The sequence below is a fragment of the Trachymyrmex cornetzi genome, unplaced genomic scaffold, assembly GCF_001594075.2.
Source record: "Trachymyrmex cornetzi isolate Tcor2-1 unplaced genomic scaffold, Tcor1.1 scaffold875, whole genome shotgun sequence".
NCBI classification, from domain to species: domain Eukaryota; kingdom Metazoa; phylum Arthropoda; class Insecta; order Hymenoptera; family Formicidae; genus Trachymyrmex; species Trachymyrmex cornetzi.
The window spans coordinates 175,515-201,456 of record NW_017300218.1 but is presented as its reverse complement, the minus strand read 5'-3'; the positions used below and the strand labels follow the sequence as shown (position 1 = coordinate 201,456).

The 25,942-nt window shown below is 35.3% G+C and overlaps 3 protein-coding genes across 9 annotated transcripts in view; 2 read left to right on the top strand and 1 right to left on the bottom strand.

Annotated features, from left to right (window-relative positions):
* The first annotated feature begins 1,330 nt into the window (after positions 1–1,330).
* Pi4KIIIalpha (phosphatidylinositol 4-kinase III alpha) lies at positions 1,331–13,305 on the top strand. Of its 4 annotated transcripts, none has more exons than XM_018520058.1 (23): positions 1,331–1,426; positions 2,206–2,599; positions 4,013–4,518; positions 4,635–4,950; positions 5,192–5,254; positions 5,879–6,133; positions 6,238–6,430; positions 6,510–6,720; positions 6,798–7,052; positions 7,139–7,491; positions 7,681–8,101; positions 8,166–8,273; positions 8,343–8,549; positions 8,835–9,111; positions 9,250–9,742; positions 9,811–9,946; positions 10,133–10,462; positions 10,554–10,841; positions 10,946–11,173; positions 11,254–11,600; positions 11,678–11,954; positions 12,029–12,435; positions 12,596–13,305. In XM_018520058.1, exons 1-23 carry the CDS (start codon positions 1,337–1,339, stop codon positions 12,819–12,821), a joined length of 6,381 nt encoding a protein of 2,126 aa, XP_018375560.1. In that variant the 5' UTR covers positions 1,331–1,336; the 3' UTR covers positions 12,822–13,305. The 4 variants fall into 4 exon arrangements, with proteins under 4 accessions (XP_018375560.1, XP_018375561.1, XP_018375562.1 ...); XM_018520059.1 differs by having other exon boundaries at positions 1,331–1,430; positions 2,210–2,599; XM_018520060.1 differs by lacking the exon at positions 5,192–5,254.
* A 116-nt stretch (positions 13,306–13,421) lies between these two features.
* LOC108769187 (NADH dehydrogenase [ubiquinone] 1 alpha subcomplex subunit 7) lies at positions 13,422–14,891 on the bottom strand. Its single transcript, XM_018520030.1, has 3 exons — positions 14,685–14,891; positions 13,978–14,156; positions 13,422–13,602 (listed from the first exon to the last, which is right to left on the bottom strand). The coding sequence occupies exons 1-3, from the start codon at positions 14,751–14,753 to the stop codon at positions 13,539–13,541; spliced, it is 312 nt and encodes a 103-aa protein (XP_018375532.1). The 5' UTR covers positions 14,754–14,891; the 3' UTR covers positions 13,422–13,538.
* Positions 14,892–15,527: 636 nt separating this feature from the next.
* The window catches only part of LOC108769194 (zinc finger protein 236), a 16,457-nt gene continuing 6,042 nt past the window's right edge, over positions 15,528–25,942 (top strand). For 2 of the 4 annotated variants that reach the window (XM_018520049.1, XM_018520048.1), the window contains exons 1-11: positions 15,528–15,882; positions 16,349–16,585; positions 17,002–17,141; positions 17,358–17,666; positions 17,836–17,970; positions 18,329–18,493; positions 24,113–24,244; positions 24,474–24,611; positions 24,705–24,822; positions 25,121–25,263; positions 25,591–25,813. In XM_018520049.1, coding sequence (XP_018375551.1) covers positions 16,483–16,585; positions 17,002–17,141; positions 17,358–17,666; positions 17,836–17,970; positions 18,329–18,493; positions 24,113–24,244; positions 24,474–24,611; positions 24,705–24,822; positions 25,121–25,263; positions 25,591–25,813 — 1,606 coding nt within the window. In that variant the 5' untranslated portion in view covers positions 15,528–15,882; positions 16,349–16,482. Of the gene's footprint in view, positions 15,883–16,348; positions 16,586–17,001; positions 17,142–17,357; positions 17,667–17,835; positions 17,971–18,328; positions 18,494–23,567; positions 23,943–24,112; positions 24,245–24,473; positions 24,612–24,704; positions 24,823–25,120; positions 25,264–25,590; positions 25,814–25,942 lie in introns of those variants that run through there. The other 2 variants (XM_018520050.1, XM_018520051.1) reach the window with 2 other exon arrangements.

Sequence of the window (25,942 nt, the reverse complement as noted above, 5' to 3'; positions counted from 1 at the left end):
TCAGGGTACTCTTTGTTATTATTTATTAAAATATGAAAAATAATATACTCTATTAGTAAATTCAAAATTTTTATTTGGATAGATATTTTCTTCTTTTTTTTTTAAATAAATGAAGTGGTTTTTGTTAAGATCATTTCACATGAACATGTACAGAAGCTTATCCTTGTGAAACAAGTTCTCATAATATCTCGATATTTTAAATAATTTGTTATAGTTTGAATTCATGAAACTTTCTGAAAAGTACTTACTTTAAACTTTTTTAAAGTTTATAAATCAGAAATTACAGAATGAGATATTTTTGGAAATCTAAAAATATTTCAGAATTTTTTTTCACTTACAAAGAAATCTAAGATGTGTAGACTTCTGAAAAGTGTTTCAATTTGTATAAAAAATCTGAGATTTCCTAAAAAGTTATAAAATTATTCAGGAATTAAAAAATTTAAATTTTTGAAAAATTATCTATAAAAGATTTTCACTAGAAATATGCAAAATCAACTAATCGTGGATGGAAAATAAAAGATATTTTATTTCTGCGTTTTATACACATTTATAACACTTCATTGATCACTTTATTCATGTATTTATATACATTTTCCTGCTAATCACTTTTCTAAATGGCATCTTTTTTATATTTCTTTCTATGTGCTTTTGTTACTTTATACAGATGCTAGCAGACGACGTTATTGACATGACGTTTGTCGCGATCGCGATGAATTCAGTGAATTATTGTAGCTAGGCTGTCAATCAGAGCACGGCAGGGCCGTGCGAAGAGTTTTAGTGCAAAAGCAAAAATGGGGCCTTACCTGTTTATAAATTTTATATTAAAAAAGCTTTCTGGAGTTCAGAAAATGTAACAAAATGGTATAATTAAAATTATAGCAGACCACCAATTATATGCCTCTGTCAAAAAGTTAAATATATAAAAGCTATTTGGTTAGGTAAAAAATTGCATTATCAACGTATAATTTCTCTTTAAATTTTACACACAAAAATTTTATTAAATTTAAATTTAAATTACTTTCTACTTTTATAAAGTATAAATAAAATATAAATAAATATTATTTATATGTGTGACGATCAGCCCAAAAAAAAACAAATTTCGATTTGTGTACTACGGGAAAAAGATTATTTGCACGTGCAAATTAATTTGAATAGAGATAAAATAAAATAGAGAGAAAAAATAAATATAAAATAGATATATTTAAATAAAAAAAATTCGGAGCCCCTTATTGGAAAGTATTGGAAGTGCATGCTATGCACCCCTCCTTTAAACGGTCCTGAGTGGCAATACTGGCGACTTGGCGATTGGCGTTCAGTCGGCTCAGTCGGCTGCAAGATGATGGCGGATGAGAGGTTGTTTTTCTCAAACGCCGTCCAACAATTGGCAAGATGTTTGGCCGCTATCAAACCCACGCCGTGGGAAAAAGTAAGTAGAATCTTCCCGAAAGAATTCTCCGATTGAACGTCTATTTCTCAATCACGGACACCTATCGCACTCCGCGTTTTCCATCGATTTTATCAGGGTTAACAACAGGAAATATCAGCTGACGTCCTGACGTTTCATGTTATGACATAATCCACAAGGATATCGTACCACTTCTGGAAATTATAGTTTACGATGCGTAATAATTAACGTTGTCTTATAAAAAATTATGATTGCAGCTTACATAATGACTTTAAAAAAAGTCTTAGAAAAGTAACAATGTACTTTTGCCGCGGTGTACAAAAATACACTCCAGAAATTACGCAGTCAACGTAATATGTCAAGATTACATGATAAATATACAATTATTTGTAAAATGCAAAGAGAAATCGGCATTTTATAAGATTATGATTATTTATAAAATTGATAAAATACAAGATTATATATAATAAATATAAAATATATAAAATATAAGATTATATTCTAAAGTCTTAATATTGTTTATAAGATTATATACTATATATTATTTTATATATATATATATATATATATACATATTGTAATAATTATATACATAATATTAATATTAATTAGCGTTCTCTATCGTATTTGAAATATTAATTAGAATATAAATTATTAAAATATGATGCAATATTTTAAAATATTTTATCAGAGATTTTCTCTCTTTTAAAAAAGCTTATCTTATTTTATTTTCCTTGACCAAAGAATTAATGTACTTTTTATCAAGAGATAAAAATAATATTTTTTATACTTAATTACAGGTAGCAAAACTGTACAAGTTATGTCCGCAAGAATCTACTCAGGGTGTATTTCGTCTGGATCAGAGGGGTCAGGATGCGACTATTGCATTAGGGATTTATTTTTTGGAGTCTGGTCTGCAACACCGGGATAAAATTTTGCCATATCTCTTGAGATTGTTACGTGGTCTTCCAAAGGCGGTGTGGCGGGATGAGGTAAAATGTTCGCTCGCCGAACGGGTGCCGGTTGCGGAACGTTTCAGCTTCTGTCTGAACACACTGCTGAGTGATGTGGCGGCCAGGTGTGAACCGGTACGAGAAGAAATCATTTCAACGCAGGTCGAGATACTCGCTGTCCTGACCAATCTAATACGTGGATACAAGGATCAAAATAGCAATAGGGGCTTGCAAGCAAAGAGTAAGTATTAACATTAGAACCACCAATAGTATTCTACAAGAACTGAGAAGGTGCCAACTTGTCCATTTCCTGCCATTCTTTTTTGGACATTATTTTGATATTATTAGAATTATTTCTATTACTGTATTTATATATTATTATTCAAATAAAACAAAATATAATCAGAAGAGCTATGAGCCAAAACAAAACAAATTTTAATGTACATATGATACAGTTGACATTAAGTAAAATAAAAGTAAAAACAAAATAAAAATATGTCTACATCAAACTAAAAATATTATATGTCTACATCAAACTAATGTTTTGACCACTTCGGGTTATTTTCAAAGTTATAAACAAGTATATATATGAAAGCGGTTGACTACAATAGATTAACATAGATCACTAATTATAGAAGTACAATGAAAATGATTAAAAATAGACCTTTGTTGTTCAGGTCCTGATTTCAGTTATATGTAGTCGATGGAAGGTAGATCCTGGATTTACGCCAAACATTCAAATATTACTGAGTATCCAACAATGAATAAGATGTAGTTATCAAAAAATAAATCCTGGATGTACGCCATGATTCGATTACAAAAAGTATTCATCAAATATTAAAAAGTCACTGGTAATGGTATTAAGTAAGCTAAAGTAACAATCCTTACAAAAGGTTAATCCAGATTCTACAGTGTAAAATTGAATAATATAAGTTTTGTTGGTAACTAAATTTTATACACCGTTTATTCTTATATTATATCGAATACTTTTATTTTACTTAACGTCAACTGTATCACATGTACATTAAAATTTGTTTTGTTTTAGCTCGTAGCTCTTCTGATTATATTTTGTTTTATTTGAATTATTTGAGCCTTTCTTTATTATATATTATTATTATTCGCATATTTTTAACATTCTATTTTGTGTATCTAATACAAGAAAGAATCGAATTTAAATGATTAGCGGAGCCAAAATGGTACAATTGGTGGTTCTAATATTAATAGATGTATTGAAATACAAATGCATTGAGAAAATTGTTTAGTTGGATTAATGAAATTCTAGTTGAAAATAAATTCGCTAGTTAAATCTACTAAAATTCTAATTAAGATAATCAGAATTCTGATTGATATAATTAGAATTTTCTGGTTCCATTTTCAATCAAACATTTTTTTTAGAGCGGTATGTTTTGATTTTGCAACAATCAAAATTAAGGATACATAAATAATAATTTTTGAAAGAAAAAACCTATATTTGAAAATAAACTGTATTAGCAAAAAAATTGAACCAAAATTTTAAAAAATAGAAGAAAAAATTTAAATTGTATTTTAATCATAGAGTACATTTTTTAATTATAAATGCTATATTTTGCTGTTATTTTAAGATATGTTTTACATTAATAAAAGAAATCCGTTCTGATATTACGTATTGTTTCAGTATCACTATGCAAATGTCTGGTTCCGGTGTTAATCGGTCTGGCAAGATCAATGGGTCGCTTTGCATGTACGGATCCACCGTTGCTTTGCCGCATTTTTCCACGACGAGAAACACCCTCACCGGTGGGCAGCACGGAAAATCGCTTGATGTCCGATAAGAAACAGCACAGTTTCTCAAACTTCAGGCCCATCATCCCACGATCTCTGAGCGGCAATTTTAATTCTTGTCTTGACAATGCATTTCCAGGCTACGACAGTCACGATTATAACTGTGGCAAAAGACCGTCACTGCAATCCTTCTTGTCAGTTCCATATGATCCAACGACGTATTTCTTCAGCCGTTATGGGTCGAGTTTCAATCAGTTTCCACAGATGCGTTGTAACGAGAGTCCCGAAAGAAGGGCTGGGATGCAATTTACCGTGGTGCATTTACAGAGTGTACTAGCTTTGGCCAAAAAATTACTTACTAAGGAGATCCTGACATTTCTAGATGAAGAAGCGCAGCAAGTAAGTTTCATATTACACATGATTATTTTCATTTTATTTATTTGTATAGATAAAAAATTATATTTGTATTTATACCTCTACATATTATTCTAATTGTTTTTGCAATTTTTTTTCAGGTGTACAATTCTGGTCAAGTACATATTTTCCCATATCGTACGTTCAGCGAGACGATGAATTTAGTGATGGTGGCTCTGTTGCGTGAGTTGTTACAAAATCAGCGCGACTTACCGGCCCCGTTCACGAGGGACGTGCAGGAGTTCGTGAAGGGCCTGTTTCTTTCGGGTCAAACGGAACTGCAATCGCGGCAGCACGACGCGAGCGAGCGCGAAGATATCGACACGAATTTCCGGACCGTGAATCGCTTTAAGGTGAACGTAATGGCCAACTCCGCGTGCGTGGATCTGCTGGTCTGGGCAATTGGTGATGAAACAGGTGAGGTGACGCTCTATTTGTCGCTGACGAAACAGAGATCACAAGCGGAAGTGTCTTCTACTAAAATTAGGAGCACCGCACTCATGAGAGTAAATAATCTGTACACTGTGGAGGAGTTTCATGATTATATTCATAACTCTAAGTGCATGGATAGTGTGTCCGCGAGATATCAATGTCTGTTTCGATCACGCGATACTTGCCCAAGCACAGATCTTTTAAAGCTCTCACGTTATTTTTCCAGTATCCGGCGAATATGATTTGTCCGCGCTGTTTGCAGATATCAGTTCAATGCTGATCGGCAAGGGTATATTGATTTACCCGTGTGTTATATTCTGGTTAACATGTCGACTATTAATAATTACTAACAATTATATCTTTGCTTAGCACGATATTAATCTCTCGCAATATGTTTGATTGATTTTAAATTGATATAGTAGATAAACTGTTAATGTAAGATTGCGCACATAATGGTGGAAATATTAGGAACAGAAATAAATATTAAATATTAGAAAAATAAAAAGATTAGGAATATAAAGATTAAATGCACAACGTACAAATAAGGTATAAGACATATCTTATTTGTATTTATTGCGTGTTACGTTTAATCTCTATTTTTAATTCTTTATTTTTTTAATATTTAATGTTTATTCCGTTCCTAATATTTCTTCCATTGTGCGTAAGACCTAAGATTTGTGAATGTTGTTCTTATGAAATTTTGTAGAAAACTTTCTCTCATATTAATTTTTCAGAATATATTTTTTACATATACAGATATTTAAGCACGAAGGGATATTTACAAAGCATTTTTACATGTACCATGTCTAAATAACCAATCAATAACTTTACATTACCAAAATGTTGCATTTTATATATATTTGTACAAATTCATATATTTATATTTATCTACAGAGAGTTTGTTAATTCACAGGTGCGGACAGTTTGTGTGGACGGCTCGTGGAGAAGATTAATTCCAATCATGGGCCCAAACTTGTGCTGGCGCACATGCCATTACTGATGGTTTGTCTTGAGGGATTGGGAAAATTGGCGCAGAAATTTCCCAACATAGCCAGCACGTCTATATATTATTTACGAGACTTCCTAATCGCACCATCGCCAATTCTTTTGAAGCTATATCGACAGCACAGTGAATATTCCATGAAGGAACATCAATTTAAAGTGCTGGGTAAAACAATTGCTTTACTATATATATTATTAATTTAATTAATCTTAAAGTTATTATTTATTATATACAGTAGATATAATATATATGCATATACGTTTTGACAGTCCAAGGAAAGGAAATAAGCGATTCAAAACAGACGACGTCATCAGTACACACTGCGTTTGAAAAACTTCGCGACGCGGCCATCGGCAATCTCTGCATCGCTCTGGAAGCCGCACATTCCGTGAATCCGGACTGCGTTCCAGCGCTCGTGGCTAGTGTCTCGAACAGATTATACACTGCAGACATATCCGACGGGTACTTTCAATCGAAAGAATTTACAATTTTTCTAGTCAACACATGTCAAAGCGAAATTATAATTTTCGCTTGATTTCAGTGAGAGTGACGAGAAATTGAAGAACGAAGTGGTATCAAAGAACATCGTGATCATGTTGGGTCACGTCGCCGTGGCGCTAAAGGACACCCCGAAAACAATGCGCACGATTTTCCCATTTTTTCAACAGCTCTTCTGCCGCACTCCCAGCGACCTCGATTTCCTTATAGTGGATCAATTGGGCTGCATGATCATTGCTAAGTGCGAACCAAAGGTGAACAGCACTCGGAATATTCAGAATTACTTATAATATTGTTTGTATAACTATATTATTGTGATTTTTTAATGCAGATTTATGAAGGAATAATGCAGATGTTCTCCATGTCGTTGGGATCGAGTACAGCAACATACGCCGCGAGCGACGACCGCAAACAGTACTGTCATGTTTCCAAGGCGGTTACCAATGCCTTAGCAAACATAGCGGCGAATCTGCAGGGTGAGTCGGAATTGGACGATTTGTTGCTTCATCTTCTAGAACTCTTCGTGCAGTTGGGCCTTGAGGGCAAACGTGCCAGCGATAAGATGCCGAATAGTATCGCTGCAACGGTAAATCACTTAAACTAGTCATCTTGACAAAATGTCAGAAATAATTGGAAAATATTATTTTATATGATATACTATGTCATTTACAGAAAGCAGCTAGTAGCGCCGGAAATCTAGGAGTTCTCATCCCCGTGATTGCGATATTAATGCGACGTCTACCGCCAATCAGGCATCCACAAAAACGACTTCTAAAGCTGTTTAAGGATTTTTGGTTGTACTGCGTAATAATGGGTTTCGCCACAGATCATTCCTCGAGATTGTGGCCGTCCGAATGGCACGAAGGCGTTAAGGAAATCGCCGTCAAGTCACCTTACCTTATTTCTCAGACCAGTGCCCGTCTGGAAATGCGAGAGTTGCAGTATACATCGGCGGTGCGCAACGACAGTGTCTCGTTGAATGAACTACAAGAGCTGCGGAGTCAAGTATTGAAGATAAGCACCCGGTACGATTTACTTTTAATCTCCCGGTTCTATTAATGCCAATTGTCTGAAGAATGTTTTATATTTTTATACGTGGACATTTTTCTATTTTTAATTAAGAAATTTATATACTTTATTTTATTATCGAATATTCATTTATTTTTCTAAATTTTCCAAACTTGCTATGAAATTTCTGTAATTTTTTTTTTCAGTACAAACGACATATCAGCATATGTGACTAAACTACAATTTGCGCAGTGCACATACTTGCTTTCCGTCTATTGGTCAGAGACCTTACGAGTGGCTAACAGTTCTGAACCGAGTCTGCAACCAATAATGGAATACTTATGTGACACCGATTTACAGAAGGACAAGAGCGGTATGTGGCAGTGCATATGCTGTGTAGCGGACTCTGTATTTGCAAAATTCAAAGATGTGATGCAACGTAAACCGAAAGACGAGCAACGTGAAAAGGAGCTCGAGAATCACGCGCAATTTCTGCTGGTGCGTTTCAATCACGTTCACAAATTGATCAGGCGGGTGGCGGATAAATACCTCAGTGCTTTAGTGGACGCTTTTCCACATCTGTTGTGGAACTGCAAAGTTCTTTGGAGTATGTTGGACATATTACAGGTATATTTGTCATTTTACTGTATTCTATACTTTACCAGACTTCTTTACTATGTGATCATTGCAGATTTTATCGTACTCATTACAACTTGACCCAAATGAAGAAACTCCTAGCTTAAGAATACCTGGCACGCCATACAGCATCGAGTTGATGAATACTCTTGAAGCAAGAGAGGTATGATGTTACTATACGCTTTACTTATTAAAATAAAAAATAGTTTCTATGATGTTGTGTGAATTGCAGATTATCGTGAAGGATTTTACCGCAAGATGCAAGGGCATTGTGCAGGAAGCCATGAAGTGGGCGCCGCAAGCTACCAAGTCGCATTTACAAGAGTACATTAATCAAATACCGTCCTCTGGCATGCGATATCATTCTGGTTTGTCGCTGGCCATTGACTCAGTCCTTGAATTTGTGGATACTGCGATTCCCACAATAATTCCAGCAAATGTATGTAGCAATGTTTCAACGTATCACACATCGTTTTACTTTAAGTTTTAGAATTATCTTAATATAATTCGACCAATAATTTCTACCAATATAGTTTAATTTTAATTTTAAATTAACTTTTCATCTTTTTCTAATTCTACGAATTAGAAAAAAATAAAAAAACCAGTTGAATTGAAATTAAAGTTAATTTACATTGATAGAAACGGATACTAGCCATTCGTCTTTATTAACGCATTGTAACTATATTCAATATTAATTTTATTAACGGAGGAATGTATTTAATAGACAAATTCTTTGGATAAGAGGCCACGCGGTCCAAAGGGCGCGAGTTCGTGGTTGCTGTCGATGATGTCTACAAGATCATGGCATGCCGGTGAAGTAGCGGGTATGCTCGCCCTTGCGCGCACCGAATCGCCAATCACGGAAATGACTCTCGAAGAGTGCAGAGATAAAGTCGTCGAGAGATTGATCGAAGCCGTTCGCCGCGCCTGTCAGGATCGCGATGATACCATCCATCGAGGAGCTCTTTGGCGTGCTACCGCTCTTTTAATATCCATGCCTGGTAAATTTAAACTAATCAATACTTCGTAATTTTAAACTTTATGGAGTTAAACAATTAATTTTAGAAAATTGGATTTGTTGATGTAATTTATTGGTCAGTTTTTTTTCTATTTGCACTAATTAAATTTTGCATTTTTAGGTATACACAGACGATTATTACACACAGTCGCATGCTCGCAGATAGAACTGTTCACGACCGCAACCATGACCACGGCGGTCGAATGCTGGCAGTGGATCTTAACTGTACGACCAGATTTAAAGTTGCGATTTTTACAAGAGATGTTACTCGCATGGCAGTATACCGTTGATAAGAAAATGGGTCTGTTTACACCGAACGAGCAGGAGGTCAGTCCTCTTGCAGTCTATGAGGGCTGTAAACTTGGTCCTAATCCGCCGTACGTAAAACCACACGATATCTGGGTGACCTTTATAGTGGAACTCGTCGAGACAGCCAAGTACTGTTGCCAGGAGACGGTCGATATGATTGCTTTACTCTTGCATCGCTCGTTACCTATGACCGTCGGTGCATCTGGCGAAGAACCTGGCATCACACGACACGTCGCCGCGGTCGGCGTGCGTTTTAAGCTTCTTTCATGCGGCTTAGTACTGCTGCAAGGTGACGTTTTACCGAGGTAATATTTTTTTTTTTCATTGTCGCGTGAATGACAACATGATAGAAAAATTGGATCTACTTTCGCAGAACTTTAAGTAAGAACGTCCTGCGAGAACGTGTCTATTCCAATTGTCTGGATTATTTCTGCCGAGAACGTCAGTTGCCAACCCAAGAAATTGACCAGCTTAGCGAAGACATAGTTACACTCATACGTTTTTGGCAGGTAAGTGCAGCATGTTGAAAATTAAGGAGCGAATTAAGATTTTCTGATTTATATAGAGAGAAATAATTTAGAAATTATTGTAAACATAGAGAGAAATTTGAAATTATCTTTTTTATTTTCTTAATAAAATTCTGGAATTTGTATTCACGACTGGCACTTATAACTCTGTTTTATGTATCTTCGCAGGTGATGCATAGCGACAAGAAATACTTAATGATGACAGGAGCCGATAATGAGTTTGAGATAGTGACATCTCAAACTTATACAACCGCAATGATTCCAAGCGAGACAATTGGTTCGTTAGCCGCCACATTGGCTCCTACGCCAAACGACTTCTCAAGATCTACCAGCAATGTGTGGATGAGTACCATGCCTATGTCGACCAGTACCAATACATTGAGCAAACGCAGCAATCGCAGCAAACGAATTGTAAATGCCAATGTTCTTGTGAAAGATTACATCAAGAAGCGAAATTTGATTCTCGAATTGTTAGCGGTTGAAATTGAAATGTTACTGGTGAGTTCTGAATGATTCACAGAAAACTGTAATTTATCGCACTTTAATGAAAATCAGCTTCTCAAACATTAAAATCTCGTTTCTCGTCCAGGTCTGGCGTAATCCCAGCGGAAGAGCGGAACTCGCGTTGCAAGGTGAAGTAAGTATCGCGGACTGGCGTGCCAAAGGGATGAACGATCGCTGGCGAGAATATACGCGACTCGCGTGGGAGATCAGTCCCGTTTTGGCCACATTTTTACCGGTGCGATTAAAGAATCACGAAGTCATTATCAAAGAGATCTGCGGCTTAGTGCGCCTTAAACCCGTGCCAGTCATGCATTTGTCGGAAGCATTACAGTATCTTGTTACAACGGACACGCTTCTCAACGATGTACCTGAAGTGAGATTTTTAACTTTACTCTGTGTCAATAATTATAAATTCAATCCCTACTTAGATCTATTAGAGATTGTTATCTCATTTATAAAATTTGGATTCTGTTTTAGTTAGTTTATATGTTAACATGGGAAAGAGTGTCTCCAATTCAAGCGCTGGCATTTTTCTCACGACAATTCCCGCATCATCCCATCTCGGCGCAATACGCAGTGCATGTGTTAGATAGCTACCCCGCCGACGCTGTGCTCTTCTATATACCTCAACTAGTGCAAGCCGTTCGTCACGATTCAATGGGCTACGTAATCGAATTTATTAAGAAGATTGCTAAACGATCACAGGTACTATAAGTATTGCAAAATTTAAATTGTATGAAATTAACAGAATTAAATGTAACGTGCTTTGGCTTGACATGTTTTAGGTAGTGGCACATCAGTTGATATGGAATATGCACACTAATGTATATATGGACGAAGATAAGCAGATGAGAGATCCGGTACTGTACGACGTATTAGATTCGTTGACAAAGAATATTCTGAATGCCCTGTCTGGCCCAGCAAAACAATTCTACGAGAGGGAGTTCGACTTTTTCGACAAAATCACTAACATCTCGGGCGAAATTCGGCCGTATCCTAAAGGGCCGGAACGCAAAGCCGCGTGCTTAGATGCTTTAGCAAAAGTCCAAGTACAACCTGGTTGCTATCTACCATCGAATCCCGAAGCGATGGTCATCGATATAGATTATCAAAGCGGTACTCCTATGCAAAGGTACGATTTAAGATAGTTAAAAAGCCAATGATATGAATTCTGTCATAAAATACTATGCAATTATCTTATAATTACAGTGCTGCCAAGGCACCGTTCTTAGCGCGCTTCAAAGTACAGAGATATGGCATCAATGAGCTCGAGAATATAGCGCTAGCAGTGTCGACCAACGGAAAAGTCGACAGTAAGAAAGATACAGAAGAACAGACGTGGCAGGCTGCTATTTTCAAAGTCGGAGATGACGTCAGGCAAGACATGCTCGCCCTGCAAGTGATCAGCATCTTTAAGAATGTATTCCAGAAAGTTGGGCTAAATCTCTTCCTGTTTCCCTACAGAGTGGTGGCCACAGCTCCTGGGGTAAGATACTGATTTCTTGTAATGAATACGTTCTCTGATAGATTATATCTCATTTATAATTATATTGTCATTAGTGCGGTGTGATAGAATGTGTACCGCATGCAACGTCGAGAGATCAACTCGGCCGTACAACGGACAGCGACATGTATCAATACTTCATCGCGCAACATGGCGACGAAACGACCAAGGAGTTCCAAAACGTTCGACGCAACTTTGTCAAGTCAATGGCGGCGTACAGTGTGATTACCTACCTCTTACAGATAAAGGACCGTCACAATGGCAACATCATGATAGACACCCAAGGCCATATCATACACATTGATTTCGGTTTTATGTTTGAGAGCTCGCCCGGTGGTAATCTGGGCTTCGAGCCCGATATCAAGCTGACTGACGAAATGGTTCTCGTAATGGGTGGTAAAATGGAAGCTGCGCCGTTCCGTTGGTTTATGGAACTATGCGTGCAGGCTTTCCTCGCAGTTAGGTGAGTATTATTTTCATCAATATTATTTTAAAAATCTACACTACATTCTATATATTGCAATAAAAAAATAAGATTACATTTAGGTACATATAAAGCTGTCTCGAATTTAATTTAATAGATAATAATTTAAATATATTCTTAAATATTCTATATTTTGTAGGCCTTATCAGGAGGCTATCATCTCTCTCGTCTCTCTCATGCTCGACACAGGATTACCATGTTTCCGCGGGCAAACTATTAAACTTCTACGCAGCCGGTTTGTGCCGACCGCCACCGATCGCGATGCGGCGATCTTTATGATCAATGTAATACGTAACAGCTACCTCAACTTCCGTACGAAAACTTACGATATGATACAGTATTATCAGAATCAAATCCCATATTGAATTATTGTCGGGAAACTTACTTCCGTCTCCTTCCCCTCTTTCTTCCCCGTCCGTGTAATCGTTAATAGGCGACGCTTTATGCTCGCCATGACTGTTGTTATTGTATTAGAATCAGGTACTTTATTGTACTGCAGTTGTTAGATATATCGCGATATAACCACTGACTGTGAAACTGTACAAAAATGCATTGGTGTCAATATTACTTTAGTCCCAGTATTTTACGAAAGCGTTTAATCTTGTATGTATGTAATAATGTATCATATTTATCTATGAGAGATCGCTTATATATGTATATGTCTGCCGTATGCAGCACATCTGTATACGACTACATTCCTGTTTGTTATTAATTTATGCACTGTTAATGGATAAAAAATTAAATTACTTTAATCATGATAACATATTTAGAAATCCTCATCTCGCGATGCATTTTAATTCTCAATTACAACAGTATTTAATTAAATTTTAACAGATATTTTGTAAAATATCAAGAACAATATGTATACACATTTTTTATTTCAGCTTAATGTTTCCCGATGTTTTTATAATTTTACGGCGTGATTATTTTTAGAGGATGTAATGAATAATTAAACAAATAATAAATGAAAGCAATTTAATTTATTTTCTATATACAATAGCTAAGCAAACTAATTGAACAATGTTATATATACATCAGTATGTTTGTAACATAACACTAATAGTTAGCTTGATTCTGAGAAGTTAAGAACTCCCATTATAGGTTTTCCCCGGAGTAATAAATTTCTTTTCGGCAACAGATGCCTTCCTAAAAGTTTCCAAGAAAGTGTCTTTAACATCGATAGTTCAATTTATATATATATTTAAGAAAAGATTTTTTTTTATATTTCTAAATTTATTTCTTTCTATAAATCAATTTTTTTAATTATTCTGATAATGTGGCTGCACGCAAAAAGATTTTGTATACATGTTAATTGATTTTAATCCTAAGAGGCTTATTCTGTAATTCTTAACTGTAACGATTACGATATCATCATAATAGTTAAAAGTTATAGAATAGATCCCTTAATGGAATTTTAAATGTAAAATTGTTGATATGCTGTAATATTGTGCATTATAATTAATATATTATGCAATATATTATATTATTTCACATAATTATTGTCTATATGTTTATACTTACCCTGAATCAATTTGTTTTATTCCACCAATTAATACCGGCGGCTTAACTTCTCGTCTTGCATCTCGAGTGTAATAATAAATTTGCGAAGTTTTGTGGTATGGACCACCCGGTATATTCGGTGGAGGTTGAGTACGCTTGGATTGGTCATCGGCGTACCTATGGGGCAGTATAATTTTATTCTGCAAAAAATAAAATTTTAGACATATACCATCTCAAACTGTTATATAAAAACTAAAGGAAATTACACATTTTTTAATTATTTGCTCAATTCTTTCAAAAAAAATCTTATCAAAAAATATGTTACGCAATGGAAATATAATAGATTTTCTAATTGATGTTCTTAACTTCTCAGAGTTTATCGCAAAGATATGTGATACAAATGCGCAACTTCTTAAACTCCAAAATTTCTATTACATTTCTATATCAAAGAATCATGTGAGCATATTGCAAATAAGAAGAGAATAATTTGAAGGAAAAATATACAAATTTTCCATAAAACATCGATCAAATTAAATTCAGCACATCTGGATATAACCTCTCAATAAATGTTACAATTAATGACTCGTTTTCCAGGCAGCCGGCACAATTTCTTCAGAAAATGTGTGTATTTGAATTAATAAATTGAAGACTAAAAATGCAAAACAGTATACAAAAATTCAGAAAAGCGTAAGGCAGATTACATAATTAGAACGAATGTCATCACTTACACCTCGACAAATATCTCGAATAAAATTTACTAGCGGTGTAACACTCCGGTGTTCTACTGGGCCCGGCATGCTTCCTTCGTAAATTGACCGATTCGATAATAAATTTAAATGTCGTATTTAACTTAATACGACATTTACTTCCGTAATTAGAGAGCCACAGTTATTATTAACCTTAACCTCAACAAGTAAATATTTTGATAAATAACACTCGCATAGTATCGATACAAACCGACATGAATCGACTCGATTCTTCGTGACGTCTTGCAATCGATTAAACGGTATAATTTTTATTTTATAAAAAATAGCACCAATTGGTGAACGTATAATTTTTAATTAATTGTAAGATAAGACAAATTCACCCTATTTTTTTATGCTTTATATACTTTAGTAATTTATATACTTTATATACTTTAGTAATAATCAGAATACTCTACGCAATGAAATAATCTAAGAATTCGAAAACTTTTAAATTTGTTCGGTTTCTTTTAAATAATTCGTTGTTTATAATCTTTTTTTTTCTATGTATACTGCTCAATTCAAAATTCTGAATACGAGATGCAGTTTTTCAATCCAAACGAATCCAGTCGAATCCAATTGAATAAAGAAAAAGGTTCTTTTTTTATTCAATTGAATTCAGTGGAACAAAATATGAGATTTAAAATATCAGATAAGACTAAAAACAGAACAAGATACAAAGAGAATAAGATTGAAAAAAGAACTTTTTAGAATCTAATTGAATTCAATGAATTTAAAATACGCGCATAAAAATTTCAAACCATTTTAATTCATTTTCGATTACTGGGGCCCGAACTGTTGTAAAGTGTAAAACTGTAAACACGACGGCGAATGGCGGCAGTGGCGAACGTCGATGGCGATTCATGTTAATTAATTTGTGCTAATTCGTTGATAGTAGCTGACGAAACGAAAAGGTAAAGGAGAAAGGAAGTGCATGCCTTGGATGCGACGAGCGCGAGCAGTGAACCGGTAATAGCTACGATACGCATCTGCGCTGCGTGAACGAGGGGTAATGAGAGGAAGAGGGAGATCGGCAAGAAAACAACATATGGACTCATTTGTGTGAAGTAGATGAAGGTTCTGAAGTCAAATATTCACGAGAGGCAAAGTAAGGCAAAGAACCTCGGGACACCTCGTCGCATCAAATCGGATACGGTTGTCCTATGCGATTCACATTTAACAAGTAAGAAACGACGCGTTCTGCGTGTAGGTTAGAGTTGCACAGAGATTAAAGTTTATTACGGTTTCTGTAATCATTGATGCGTTAATGATCAGTTAATAATACAGTGAGTTAATTGTTGAACGTTCGAGTTATTATAAGACAGAATTGTAGTCTAGACTGTGGTCAAACATTTGAACTTGTCGTAATTAGATTATGTTAAAATTTAATAGTCATTCTAGTTAATAATTCATCAATGATGCAGTTATGTGACAGAATTGTAGCCTAAAACTAGTCAAATATTTATATTGGCTGCCAGATAATAGGTCTGTGTTCTGTAGCTGAATAATATACATTTTTGGAACTTAAAATATGTTTGTTATTTAGTTAAAGGGAGAAAGAAAGTTCTAGTGCAGAAATAAAAAAACAATGTTGTATGTATTGTTATAATTATTGATGCTCAATTATTAATGCTCAAATTATGTTACAGTAAAAACTGTAGCTGTTGAACATTTGGGATCTGCAGTTGGATCTATATCATTGTGTACAAGCAAGCGTAAATTTCTGAGAGCCATATTGTTTATTGTTCGATACTGCTATTTGTGGTATTAAACATATACCAACATGTTGACGGAACAGAATGTGATTATGGAACTAACTGGTTCTAGTGATGCAGTGATTGGTTTTATCACTACCGATGATGGTCATGCGCTACTGGCAGTAGATGGTAAGGCGATAGACTTTACATATATATTATACATTAAAACAATATAGCTATAATAATTAAAACAATAAAAGTATAATAATTAGAAGATACCCAATATTCTGATTCTGTAACTGTTGATAACAATTTGATATTGTTGCATAGTCATTGTACCACTTTTTTACCAAGTATAATGCAAGGACAGTATAACTACTGGCACTGTCATTAAGAATGACAGAATCAGGATACAGTTGTATATATAACTTTATAACTGCAATGCATATATTATATAGCTTTCTATGTGCATAATAATTAAAGATTTATCGACATGTAGAATTTCATGTTTAGCTCACTGGACTTATCAGAATTATAATTTAAATAAATAAAATAAAAATTTGTCTAATGAACATGTATATGTTCTATTAATGTCAAACCATTAGATTTCTTTTCAGAACGTGAGGACAGTACACTGGAATTTATGACTACACCAATCACATTTATGCCACAGAATAACATGGTATCTCCAACACTGTCTTCAACACTGATAAAGACGACGGACGGAAATTTTATTTTACATTCGGTATGTACAGCTAATAGTAGATTTGTTCTTTTTAGCTGAATTTTTTTGCATGGTTTATTATTCCTCTTTTTCTTTTCACGTTGAAGAGAAAAAGGAGGAAAAATAAACTATGCACAAGAAATTCAGCTAAAAGAAACCGACCTAGTATCTCAAAAGCGTTGAGCAATGACGAGATGGCCTACGTTTGTTGGACGTTACATGTTTTTTCTGTTTCAGCCTATTTTCCAAATGAATGTGCAGGGTCTGTCAGGAACTGCGATGCAACAAACAAATCTACTGCCACGGATGCAATATTTAGAAAATAGATCTGCAATTACAGAACAATTAAAAGTACAAGATACGAATGAATGTGCAATTACAGAATATCTATTACCTATTAGAGATAATAGCAGTGTGTTATCAGACAAAGGACAGTTAACAGTCAACAATCATGCTAAAAGCAAATCTACGCCTGTATTTAATACCGTACAAAACGTCTACAAAAGATCTCCAGGGAGACCAAAGAAAAATGAAGTAAATTCGCAAGTATGTTAATATCATTGATTGATATCTACAACTGAAAAATATTTTTATCGTCTGAAATAGATTGGCTGTTTTACATATAACACTTTATATAGGAATATAATTTTATTTTATACGTCATATAATATAAATTATTCTTATTATGAAATTATATATTAATATTTTGTTATAGAATACACAGTTTCTGCAGTGTGATATATGCAGTCAAGAATTTACTAAACAAGCATTATACCGTAAACATATGGAAAATCATGCCGAAGAGAAACCGCATAGATGTCCAAAATGTTCAGCATCGTTTAATATTCCAGTAAGTCTTTTAATATCTTTTCTATCATTGGGATTTAAAAAAAAAAGAATTTCGTAATATGTTTCTATCTTAAGGAAACTGATACATTTATCAAGTATTCATTATACTCATATTATACAATACATGTCACTGTATCTAATTTTAATTAATATATACGATATAAATAAGAAATTATATGATGGAGAAAATAGAAAAACAATTACATGATGACTAAAAAGTATATCTAGAGGACTTCTGTCGAATAAACTTGCTCGATCTCTTATAGAATTAAATTAATAGTAGTAAGAGAGAAAGTTGCTTCTTGATCTTGGATGCAATGGATTCAGTCTAGTAACTTCATATAATGGTATCATTACAGACAAATTTCACGCTTCATATGGCAACGCATAATACCGGTGACCCAAAATGCCCCGAATGCGGTAGGAAATATGCCAGAATGGCGAGTCTCAAGTCTCATATGTTGCTACACGAAAAGGAGGAGAATCTCTTTTGCACGGAGTGTGAGGATGCCTTTTCGACGAAGGTAAGTTTGAGATTATTAACATTTTATGCATAAGGAAATTTTTTCTGTATGTAAAATGACAGAGCAGTTCAAGATTCAACATTTTTATGTATATATAATTTTAATAAGTTAAAATTTTAATCACAAAAAGGCAGATTTTGAAACAGTCTATATAAAAGCTGTATCGCGCTACGTAAGATTGCTTTATCGATGCTCTGTTCTGCTAATGTATTTCTGCTGATCGCGCAGACCACTGATAACATTCATCATTGCGAATACGATATTCATAATTATTGCGGCTAAGGTCTAAAACGTTGGTTGTTTTGCCTCGTGTTCGCTTATTCGTTCCTCAATTGATTCACGTGTCCTAGTTTACGTCGAGATCATAAACCTCGATTGATAACATACAAATTCTAATTACCTATTTAACACTCGCGAATCTATGAATTGTATTTGTCATTGTTTTATAGCATCTTGAACGATTGGTAAAAATCAATTCTTTTTGGTAGAAATTATTTATTAACGAATAAAATTTAACAAGAATAAATTTGGTTCTATTAATATATTGAACAAAACGGATCTTAATGTTACGTTGTCTAATCAAGGGTCGATCTCGGTGACCCGTTATTTATTTGCTCGCCGCCAGTCATCCAGCCAAAATCAAATAATCGTAGAAAAGAGGAACCCGCGATTTTCGTCATGTTCTCCATAGCTGACTGCAGCAGGATAAATAGAGATGATTTAATAATTCCCTTCAATGCTCTCGAAGATTAAGAGGACATTATCTCATAGCGTCGTCAAAGTATGCCAGCAATGATCGGCCTTGTACACTTCATAGCCATTAATGATATTTAGCTGCTTCATCTTTGCTACATATTCATAGAAGTATCTGTATAATTGTAGCAATAATTCGCAGGGAATGAAATTAATGAATCAATGCATTCGAGATAACGCACGTTAAACGCACTTTCTTCTGCTACTGATCAATTAAGTTCTCGATTAAGCCCTTTAATTGATCAGTATAGTAGAAGAAAGTGCGTTTTTTGCTAGGAGAAGATGTTTTCTCAGTATGATGCAATCCCACGTATTCGGGACAATCTTCTAAGTTTACGAAGACAATAAGAATTGATCGGGATCACCGCCGATTATCGTAGCAATCATGCGTGACCGTGATAGCAACGTGGGCCGTAAAACGTGGGCAAGTGGGCGGCAGCAGCGGTCGTATTAATGGGGCGCACACGAATTACGCAACCGAATCGCATGATCTCACACAGATCTCTCGCCGATTGCTTTCGTGTTTGACCACCGACACGCGCTATGCGTCTACACGCACACGCGTGAACACTCGTGTGATGTCGAAATGTGGAGACTCCAGGAAGCGTTGCGTCGCTGTATCATACGTCTCGGCCAGTGTATTTAATGCTGTATACAAATACTCATTTTAGATACAAGAATCAATGTAGAGAAAATCATGGATGTATCTAGAAAGAATTATACCAGCTTAAGAATTCAATTTATTATAAGTAAAGGAAGAGTCAAGGAAAGAAAGCGATGTAAGCACTTTAATTTTAGTAACGGAGATATTATAAATATTGAAAAATATATTTGAAGAGATAGAGAAGACTAAGAAAATATGAAAATAAAAAAATACTAGATGTACTAGATGTTATATGTAGAAGAGAGATAATAATTACGTTAAGAAAAAAAAGAGAGAAGAGTTAAAGGAGATCGAAGAAAAAAATGTAGAGAAAAAACAGGCTGTTTATATAAAGATGATACGAATTTGAATTTTTTGAGTTGTTAGATTTGACATAATTCGTCTACTGTGACATTTCTCGGATAAATCTGAAAGTAACTCGTGGAGAGAAAGGAGAACCGATAACGACGACGAATATGATGATTTCGACGACGACGACGTAAGCGACATTTACAGACGCTTCGTCAGTGAGTAACGAATACTCGCGAAGTGTGCACGTGCATCTACAAACGCATATCCTTTCTACGAAACGTGCGGTTTTGTCAAAATCAAGACCGTATGTCAGTGGAATGCAAGACTTTACGTTTGTCTATTCGCAAAAATTGCGTGGTCGTTATTTAACTTCTCTTTATTGGATTATTTAGAGATTGTGTTTCGTGATGCATTGATTAAATCATGATCACATATTCGAAAGTTACTTGCACATATTCCGTATCCTTGGAATTTACCATTGAAGAGATAGAAAACTCACAAAACAATAACGATAGAAATTTACTGCGAATGAACTGTTCCTTTGTAATATTAATTGATAATTGGGGACACTCAATTTTTTCTATATCATAATTTCACTGATCTTCACAGTCTAATATCTTGTCTTCTGCTAAACATCGACGGGGAAGAATATTCTCTCGGAACATAATTTACTATCGTTCCGGCAGTTTTTACACGTCTCGTCCATGGATCCGTATATTTTTTCTGGCGCCGAACTTGAAAGGTCTTCGAGGAGGTCTCTCGCCTTTCCCCGAAACTGAAGTTTGTGATAGAAATCGTGCAGATGGTGTTTCCTTTTAGTACACAGTGTGCAACGTGTGAAACCAATTTTATACAAAAAGGAGAGAGAATTGCGGGCATAAATAATTAATGTGCGTTTTTGTTGCTTAGGTGGAGTCTGTACTCAATACGTCTCGGATTGATAATCTACGGTAAACGTGCACCAATGAGGGATAATAAATACAAAACGAATTCGCGAGAGAAGTCAAAGTAGACAGCGGAAAGGAAGGATCGTCGAGCGAAATAAAAGTGCCGATAGTGCGACCGCCGTTACGCCGTTGATAAGAAACGAACCGTTGAACTTTACCGGGAAGAGTGAGGATATACAGCCGCTATTCCGATAATAACTCGCTATTATTTATAGCATTAACCCTGAAAATCACTCGATTCTCCGTCAAGATCGTTTGCATTCTAAGTGACATTTAAACTGCAATCGGATTAAGATATAAAAACAATCGATGGACACCACGTGCCGCGTCAATGCATACGGAAGGTCAAGTTTTCTTCGCGGAAGAAACCTAAGTCAGAGGAACAGTGTAATCTTTCGCAAAGGCGCGTTTCACGCTCATGTTTACACACGAAGGAATAATAATCTGACCGCAACATAACGCGTTGAAGAAGATGAAGATCAGAGGAAGATTATCAGCGAAATCTGCGATGGCGTACGGAACAACGGCGAAAAAGAGAGTGATTTAATACGAAGAAACCGATGACGCTTCCCCGAGATCGTATTTTAGGAACTCCGTCCCTTAAGAACGTCGTCGATCTTCTTTTTATTCTTCAGTCTCGAGTTATTCACATTACCCGCGTCCGCATGACATTTGACACGCCAATTCGCCCGTCCGCTGCAATGATTCGCACTGCTTAGATTGTCCTCGTTTCCGAATAACGAGAGATGTGCAAAGATCTTCTACGAAGCTGATTCTTCCAGTCTTTGATCCAGTAAAGTCGCCAATGCGCTGTAACGTGTTTTTACAAGAAGCTCTTCGTTAGTTCTCTTCGATATTAATTCAGAATAGAGTGTGTTATTTTATGTAACGTAAATTTATGATTATTTTGGAAAGATTATGCTTGAAATATAAAATACTATGCTTGAATAACTAGCGATACATTCTCTTCAAAGGTGGGCGGTGTATCAAAGCCGGAGGTCGTTTCCTGAATCGCTACGTCCGACGTGATTAGATGTTCTGTGCTCTAGTGATTTGATGCGCTTTGCCATAAAGAATTGCTATTGCAAAATATCATATATCTGTCGATCCGATCTGTGGATTTTTTTTAATGCTCGAGATAAAATTCAGAATTTTAAGAACGGGAGAGATTATTCTTAATCTTATTGTCACGTTTTGTTTGATTTTTTATTTCCAATTAATGATTATGAATAATTATTGCAATAAACTGTATATCTAGATTTGTGAGATATTTTTCTGAAACGCTTTCGTTGAACTTTCAGTTTTTCCACATATAAAAGTTGCAAAGGCAAAATCATTGTAAGAGTTACCATCAATTCTTTTTCTGTCATCTCATCTGGAATATTGCCAATCTAAAATCTTCGTCTATCATAAAATTTTACGGACCTACGTGTTATGCCGTCTTAAGTTTACTTATGCAGATCGCCGACTCATTCCATGGCGGTTGACAGCAACGTCTGACATGGGAAATTCGAGATGCGAGCGGTGAGCTAGTCGTTGATGAATCGAAATCTCATCATCGCAGAGGAAGTGCTATTGCTGCTGTTGCTTTTACTGCATTTTACTGCTGGAAAGGGAAAACGAGTCCCTCAGAAGAGGGAAACGCACGACAAAGAAGAAGATGAAGATACGGGAGGTCGTGTAGGACGCTCAATCGGAAGAGGAAGAAGAATACGACGACTCGTGGATAGAAAAGAGAATAAGAAGAAGAAGAACGACGAGGAAGATTGGATGTCTTTGGGAAGATCGAACGGCGAGCGGGGAGGAAGCTGCTGCGGCTGGATCGCTAATAGTATGCGTGCCGGAAAAAGTGCAATGTCCTCCTTCGGAATGATACTGGCGGCAATGTGTAAGAATTAAAGAGAGCACGACAATCTCCACAATCTCGAGATCGTCTGAAACTGTCACTGCCAGTTTTGGACGCTGCGACGAGAAAAAGAAGAAAGAGAATTTTATTATATGCACCGTGAGATGAAATTCACTAAAGGAAGATAGAGCGGAAAGATACGGAGAAGAGTGGCAGAAAAAAAGAAAATACGAAATACGAAAGAGAATTATTATATGTTCTGATACGACGTTCTCTGAGAGAGAAGATAGGCGAGAAGAGTGTACCAGAAGAAAGTATCAAGAGAAGGGAGAAAGAAAGAGAGAGTGGGAATCGAGTTTTTGCCTGGCTGTTGCACCACGAACTGCGATCACCACGTGGACACAATGCAATAAAACTCCGTGTATGATTAATCGCTTGATAAATAGTCTGATCTTTAATTTACTTCGCTTCTTCTTTCTCGATGCTCTTTACCGGTAGATGATGAAAAATGCTGCGAGCGACTTTTTAATGTGGATTTATCGCCTGACACGATTTATTAGCGAAATTCTGTGTACATACGACGTATATACGTGATTTAATTTACTATCGAAATGCGATAGTAACAATCAAATTTTGTGTTCAATGTTGTGTTCATTTTTTATCAGCGTTGATTCTGGAAAAAAGACGTTTTTTCAAAACGACCGATCGATAGTCACGATAATTCGGTGGTTCACCGCGTTGTGTTCGTCCTACTTTTTGCATCAAGCACTGCCATATAAGTACCCACTGCCTGCCAGCGTATATTACTTTATGTTACACGACATAATCCGAGTCACAGTGCCGTCTTCCGATATGTCTTTCGCCGTAGACTGCCTGAATTTCGCGCTCCTTTTCGTTTGCACGCGCGTGTTCCATCTCGCACTTGGTATCAGCGCACAGTATTATAAGGTACATCGATCACACTAATCCCTAAATTATTATATAGCCACAAGAATGCTCAAAGATGTGTACTTTATGAAGAATTTAAGATAATTTTGACGAATTTTATGAAATAGATAATGCAGAATAATTTATAATTATTGTAAAGATTTAAATTATTTTTATGTATATTATAATAGGCCCAATTGGATGCGCATTTAAAACTTCACGGAGAAAAGTGGGCGAGCGAGGATGTGCGGAAATGCAAATTATGCAACAAACAATTCGTGCAGCCCGCACTCTACCGAATGCACATTCGCGAGCATTACAGGGTAAATAGAAAGAAACTTATTACGTTTCATAAGTAGTTCAATAACACTGACAATGCTGCGTTAGTTTATTTTGTACTTATTTCTTATATTTTTATCTTTATTTTATTTTCTTCGTTTTGTATAAAACTGTAATTAGCTTTGTTCGCTTTATTCTTTTTTCGTTGGGAGTGCTTTTAATAAACAGATCGCGTTTATACCCGAGAGTCTTATCGCATTTACTTCTCTACAGACGAAGATAGTAAAACAAACTAAGAGGGGAACGAAACATAAAACAATGTACAAATGTACCATATGTTTGAAGACTTTCCAAAAACCGAGCCAATTAATACGACATATCAGAATACATACCGGGGAAAAGCCCTTTGAGGTAAACACTTTCTGGAAGGAACAACTTACATTGATGATAATACTTGGAATGATAGTTCATTCCAAGTATTATCATACGCTTTTTTTTGTGCAGTGTACCGTCTGCAACAGGGCGTTTACGCAAAAGAGTTCGCTACAAATCCATGCATGGCAACACAAGGGCATTCGGCCACATGCCTGTAGTCTCTGTAACGCCAAGTTTAGTCAAAAAGGTTTGAAGAAATTTAAAATTATATATTAAACGTCTCTGAACTGATAATACAATAAAAAAAAAGAAATAAGTTAAGCTTAGAGAAATTATCAATCCTTTTGTTATCAATCCTTTGTTATCAATCCTTACAATTATTTTTCCAAAATCTTTCACATGAAAAATATTTTAGTATTATTTTTGTATTATTTTTATGAAAAATTATTTATTTTCGGTTGAATTATTAATTCAGAAACATCTTTAAGTGTACCATATATCATATGTCTTAAATCATTGCGAATTTACTGTCTATTCTTTTAAAGGAAATCTAAAGGCGCATATACTCAGAGTGCACAATGCACCAGAAGGTGAATCAACGTATGCGTGTTCCTATTGTTCCTGCGTCTTTAAGAGGCTGGGCAGTTTAAATGGACACATAAAGCGAATGCATTCTGTTACCTCGGAGGTAAATACGATACTTCTTATACAGAATGATTCAGAATTACAAACTAATGCCTAAATTCTAAGTAGAATCGTAAGGTTCGTGATTTCTGTAAAACTTGTAAGAATTTTTAAATGCTTATACCTTTATACAATATTTTTACAGACAGCTTCTTACTAGCCATAAAATTTACAAGAAATCATAGATATTTACGAATAATCATACGTCTTACGATAAAATACGCATAAAATTAGAATACTAGTCATAAATTCTTACAAGTTTTACGAGAACACGTTACAAGTTTTACGATTCTGCTAAGAATTCACCCATTAGAATTGTTGTGTTTGTTAGGAATTCAGCGCAAAATCCTCGGAAGCTAATCCTATCTCGTCGGAAGCTGAAATGCGCGCGACCGTCGACAGTGTTATATCACAATTGGCATCTTTGGAATCCGTTGTGAATAATACTGCAGATTCCACAAGAACTACGATCTTAAGTGCGGAACAGAATGATATTTTGCAACAGGCATTAAAAAACAGCGGTTTACCAAACAAAAACGATGTCGTTTCGAAAGGTAATTGTGTTTTATAATTAGAGAGATATTTACTAAATAAATAATATTCGTAAAGGACTCTTAATAATAATAAAAATCAAATATAAAACAAGGCATGTAAGAGTCAATACTAACGCACAATATTAAAAA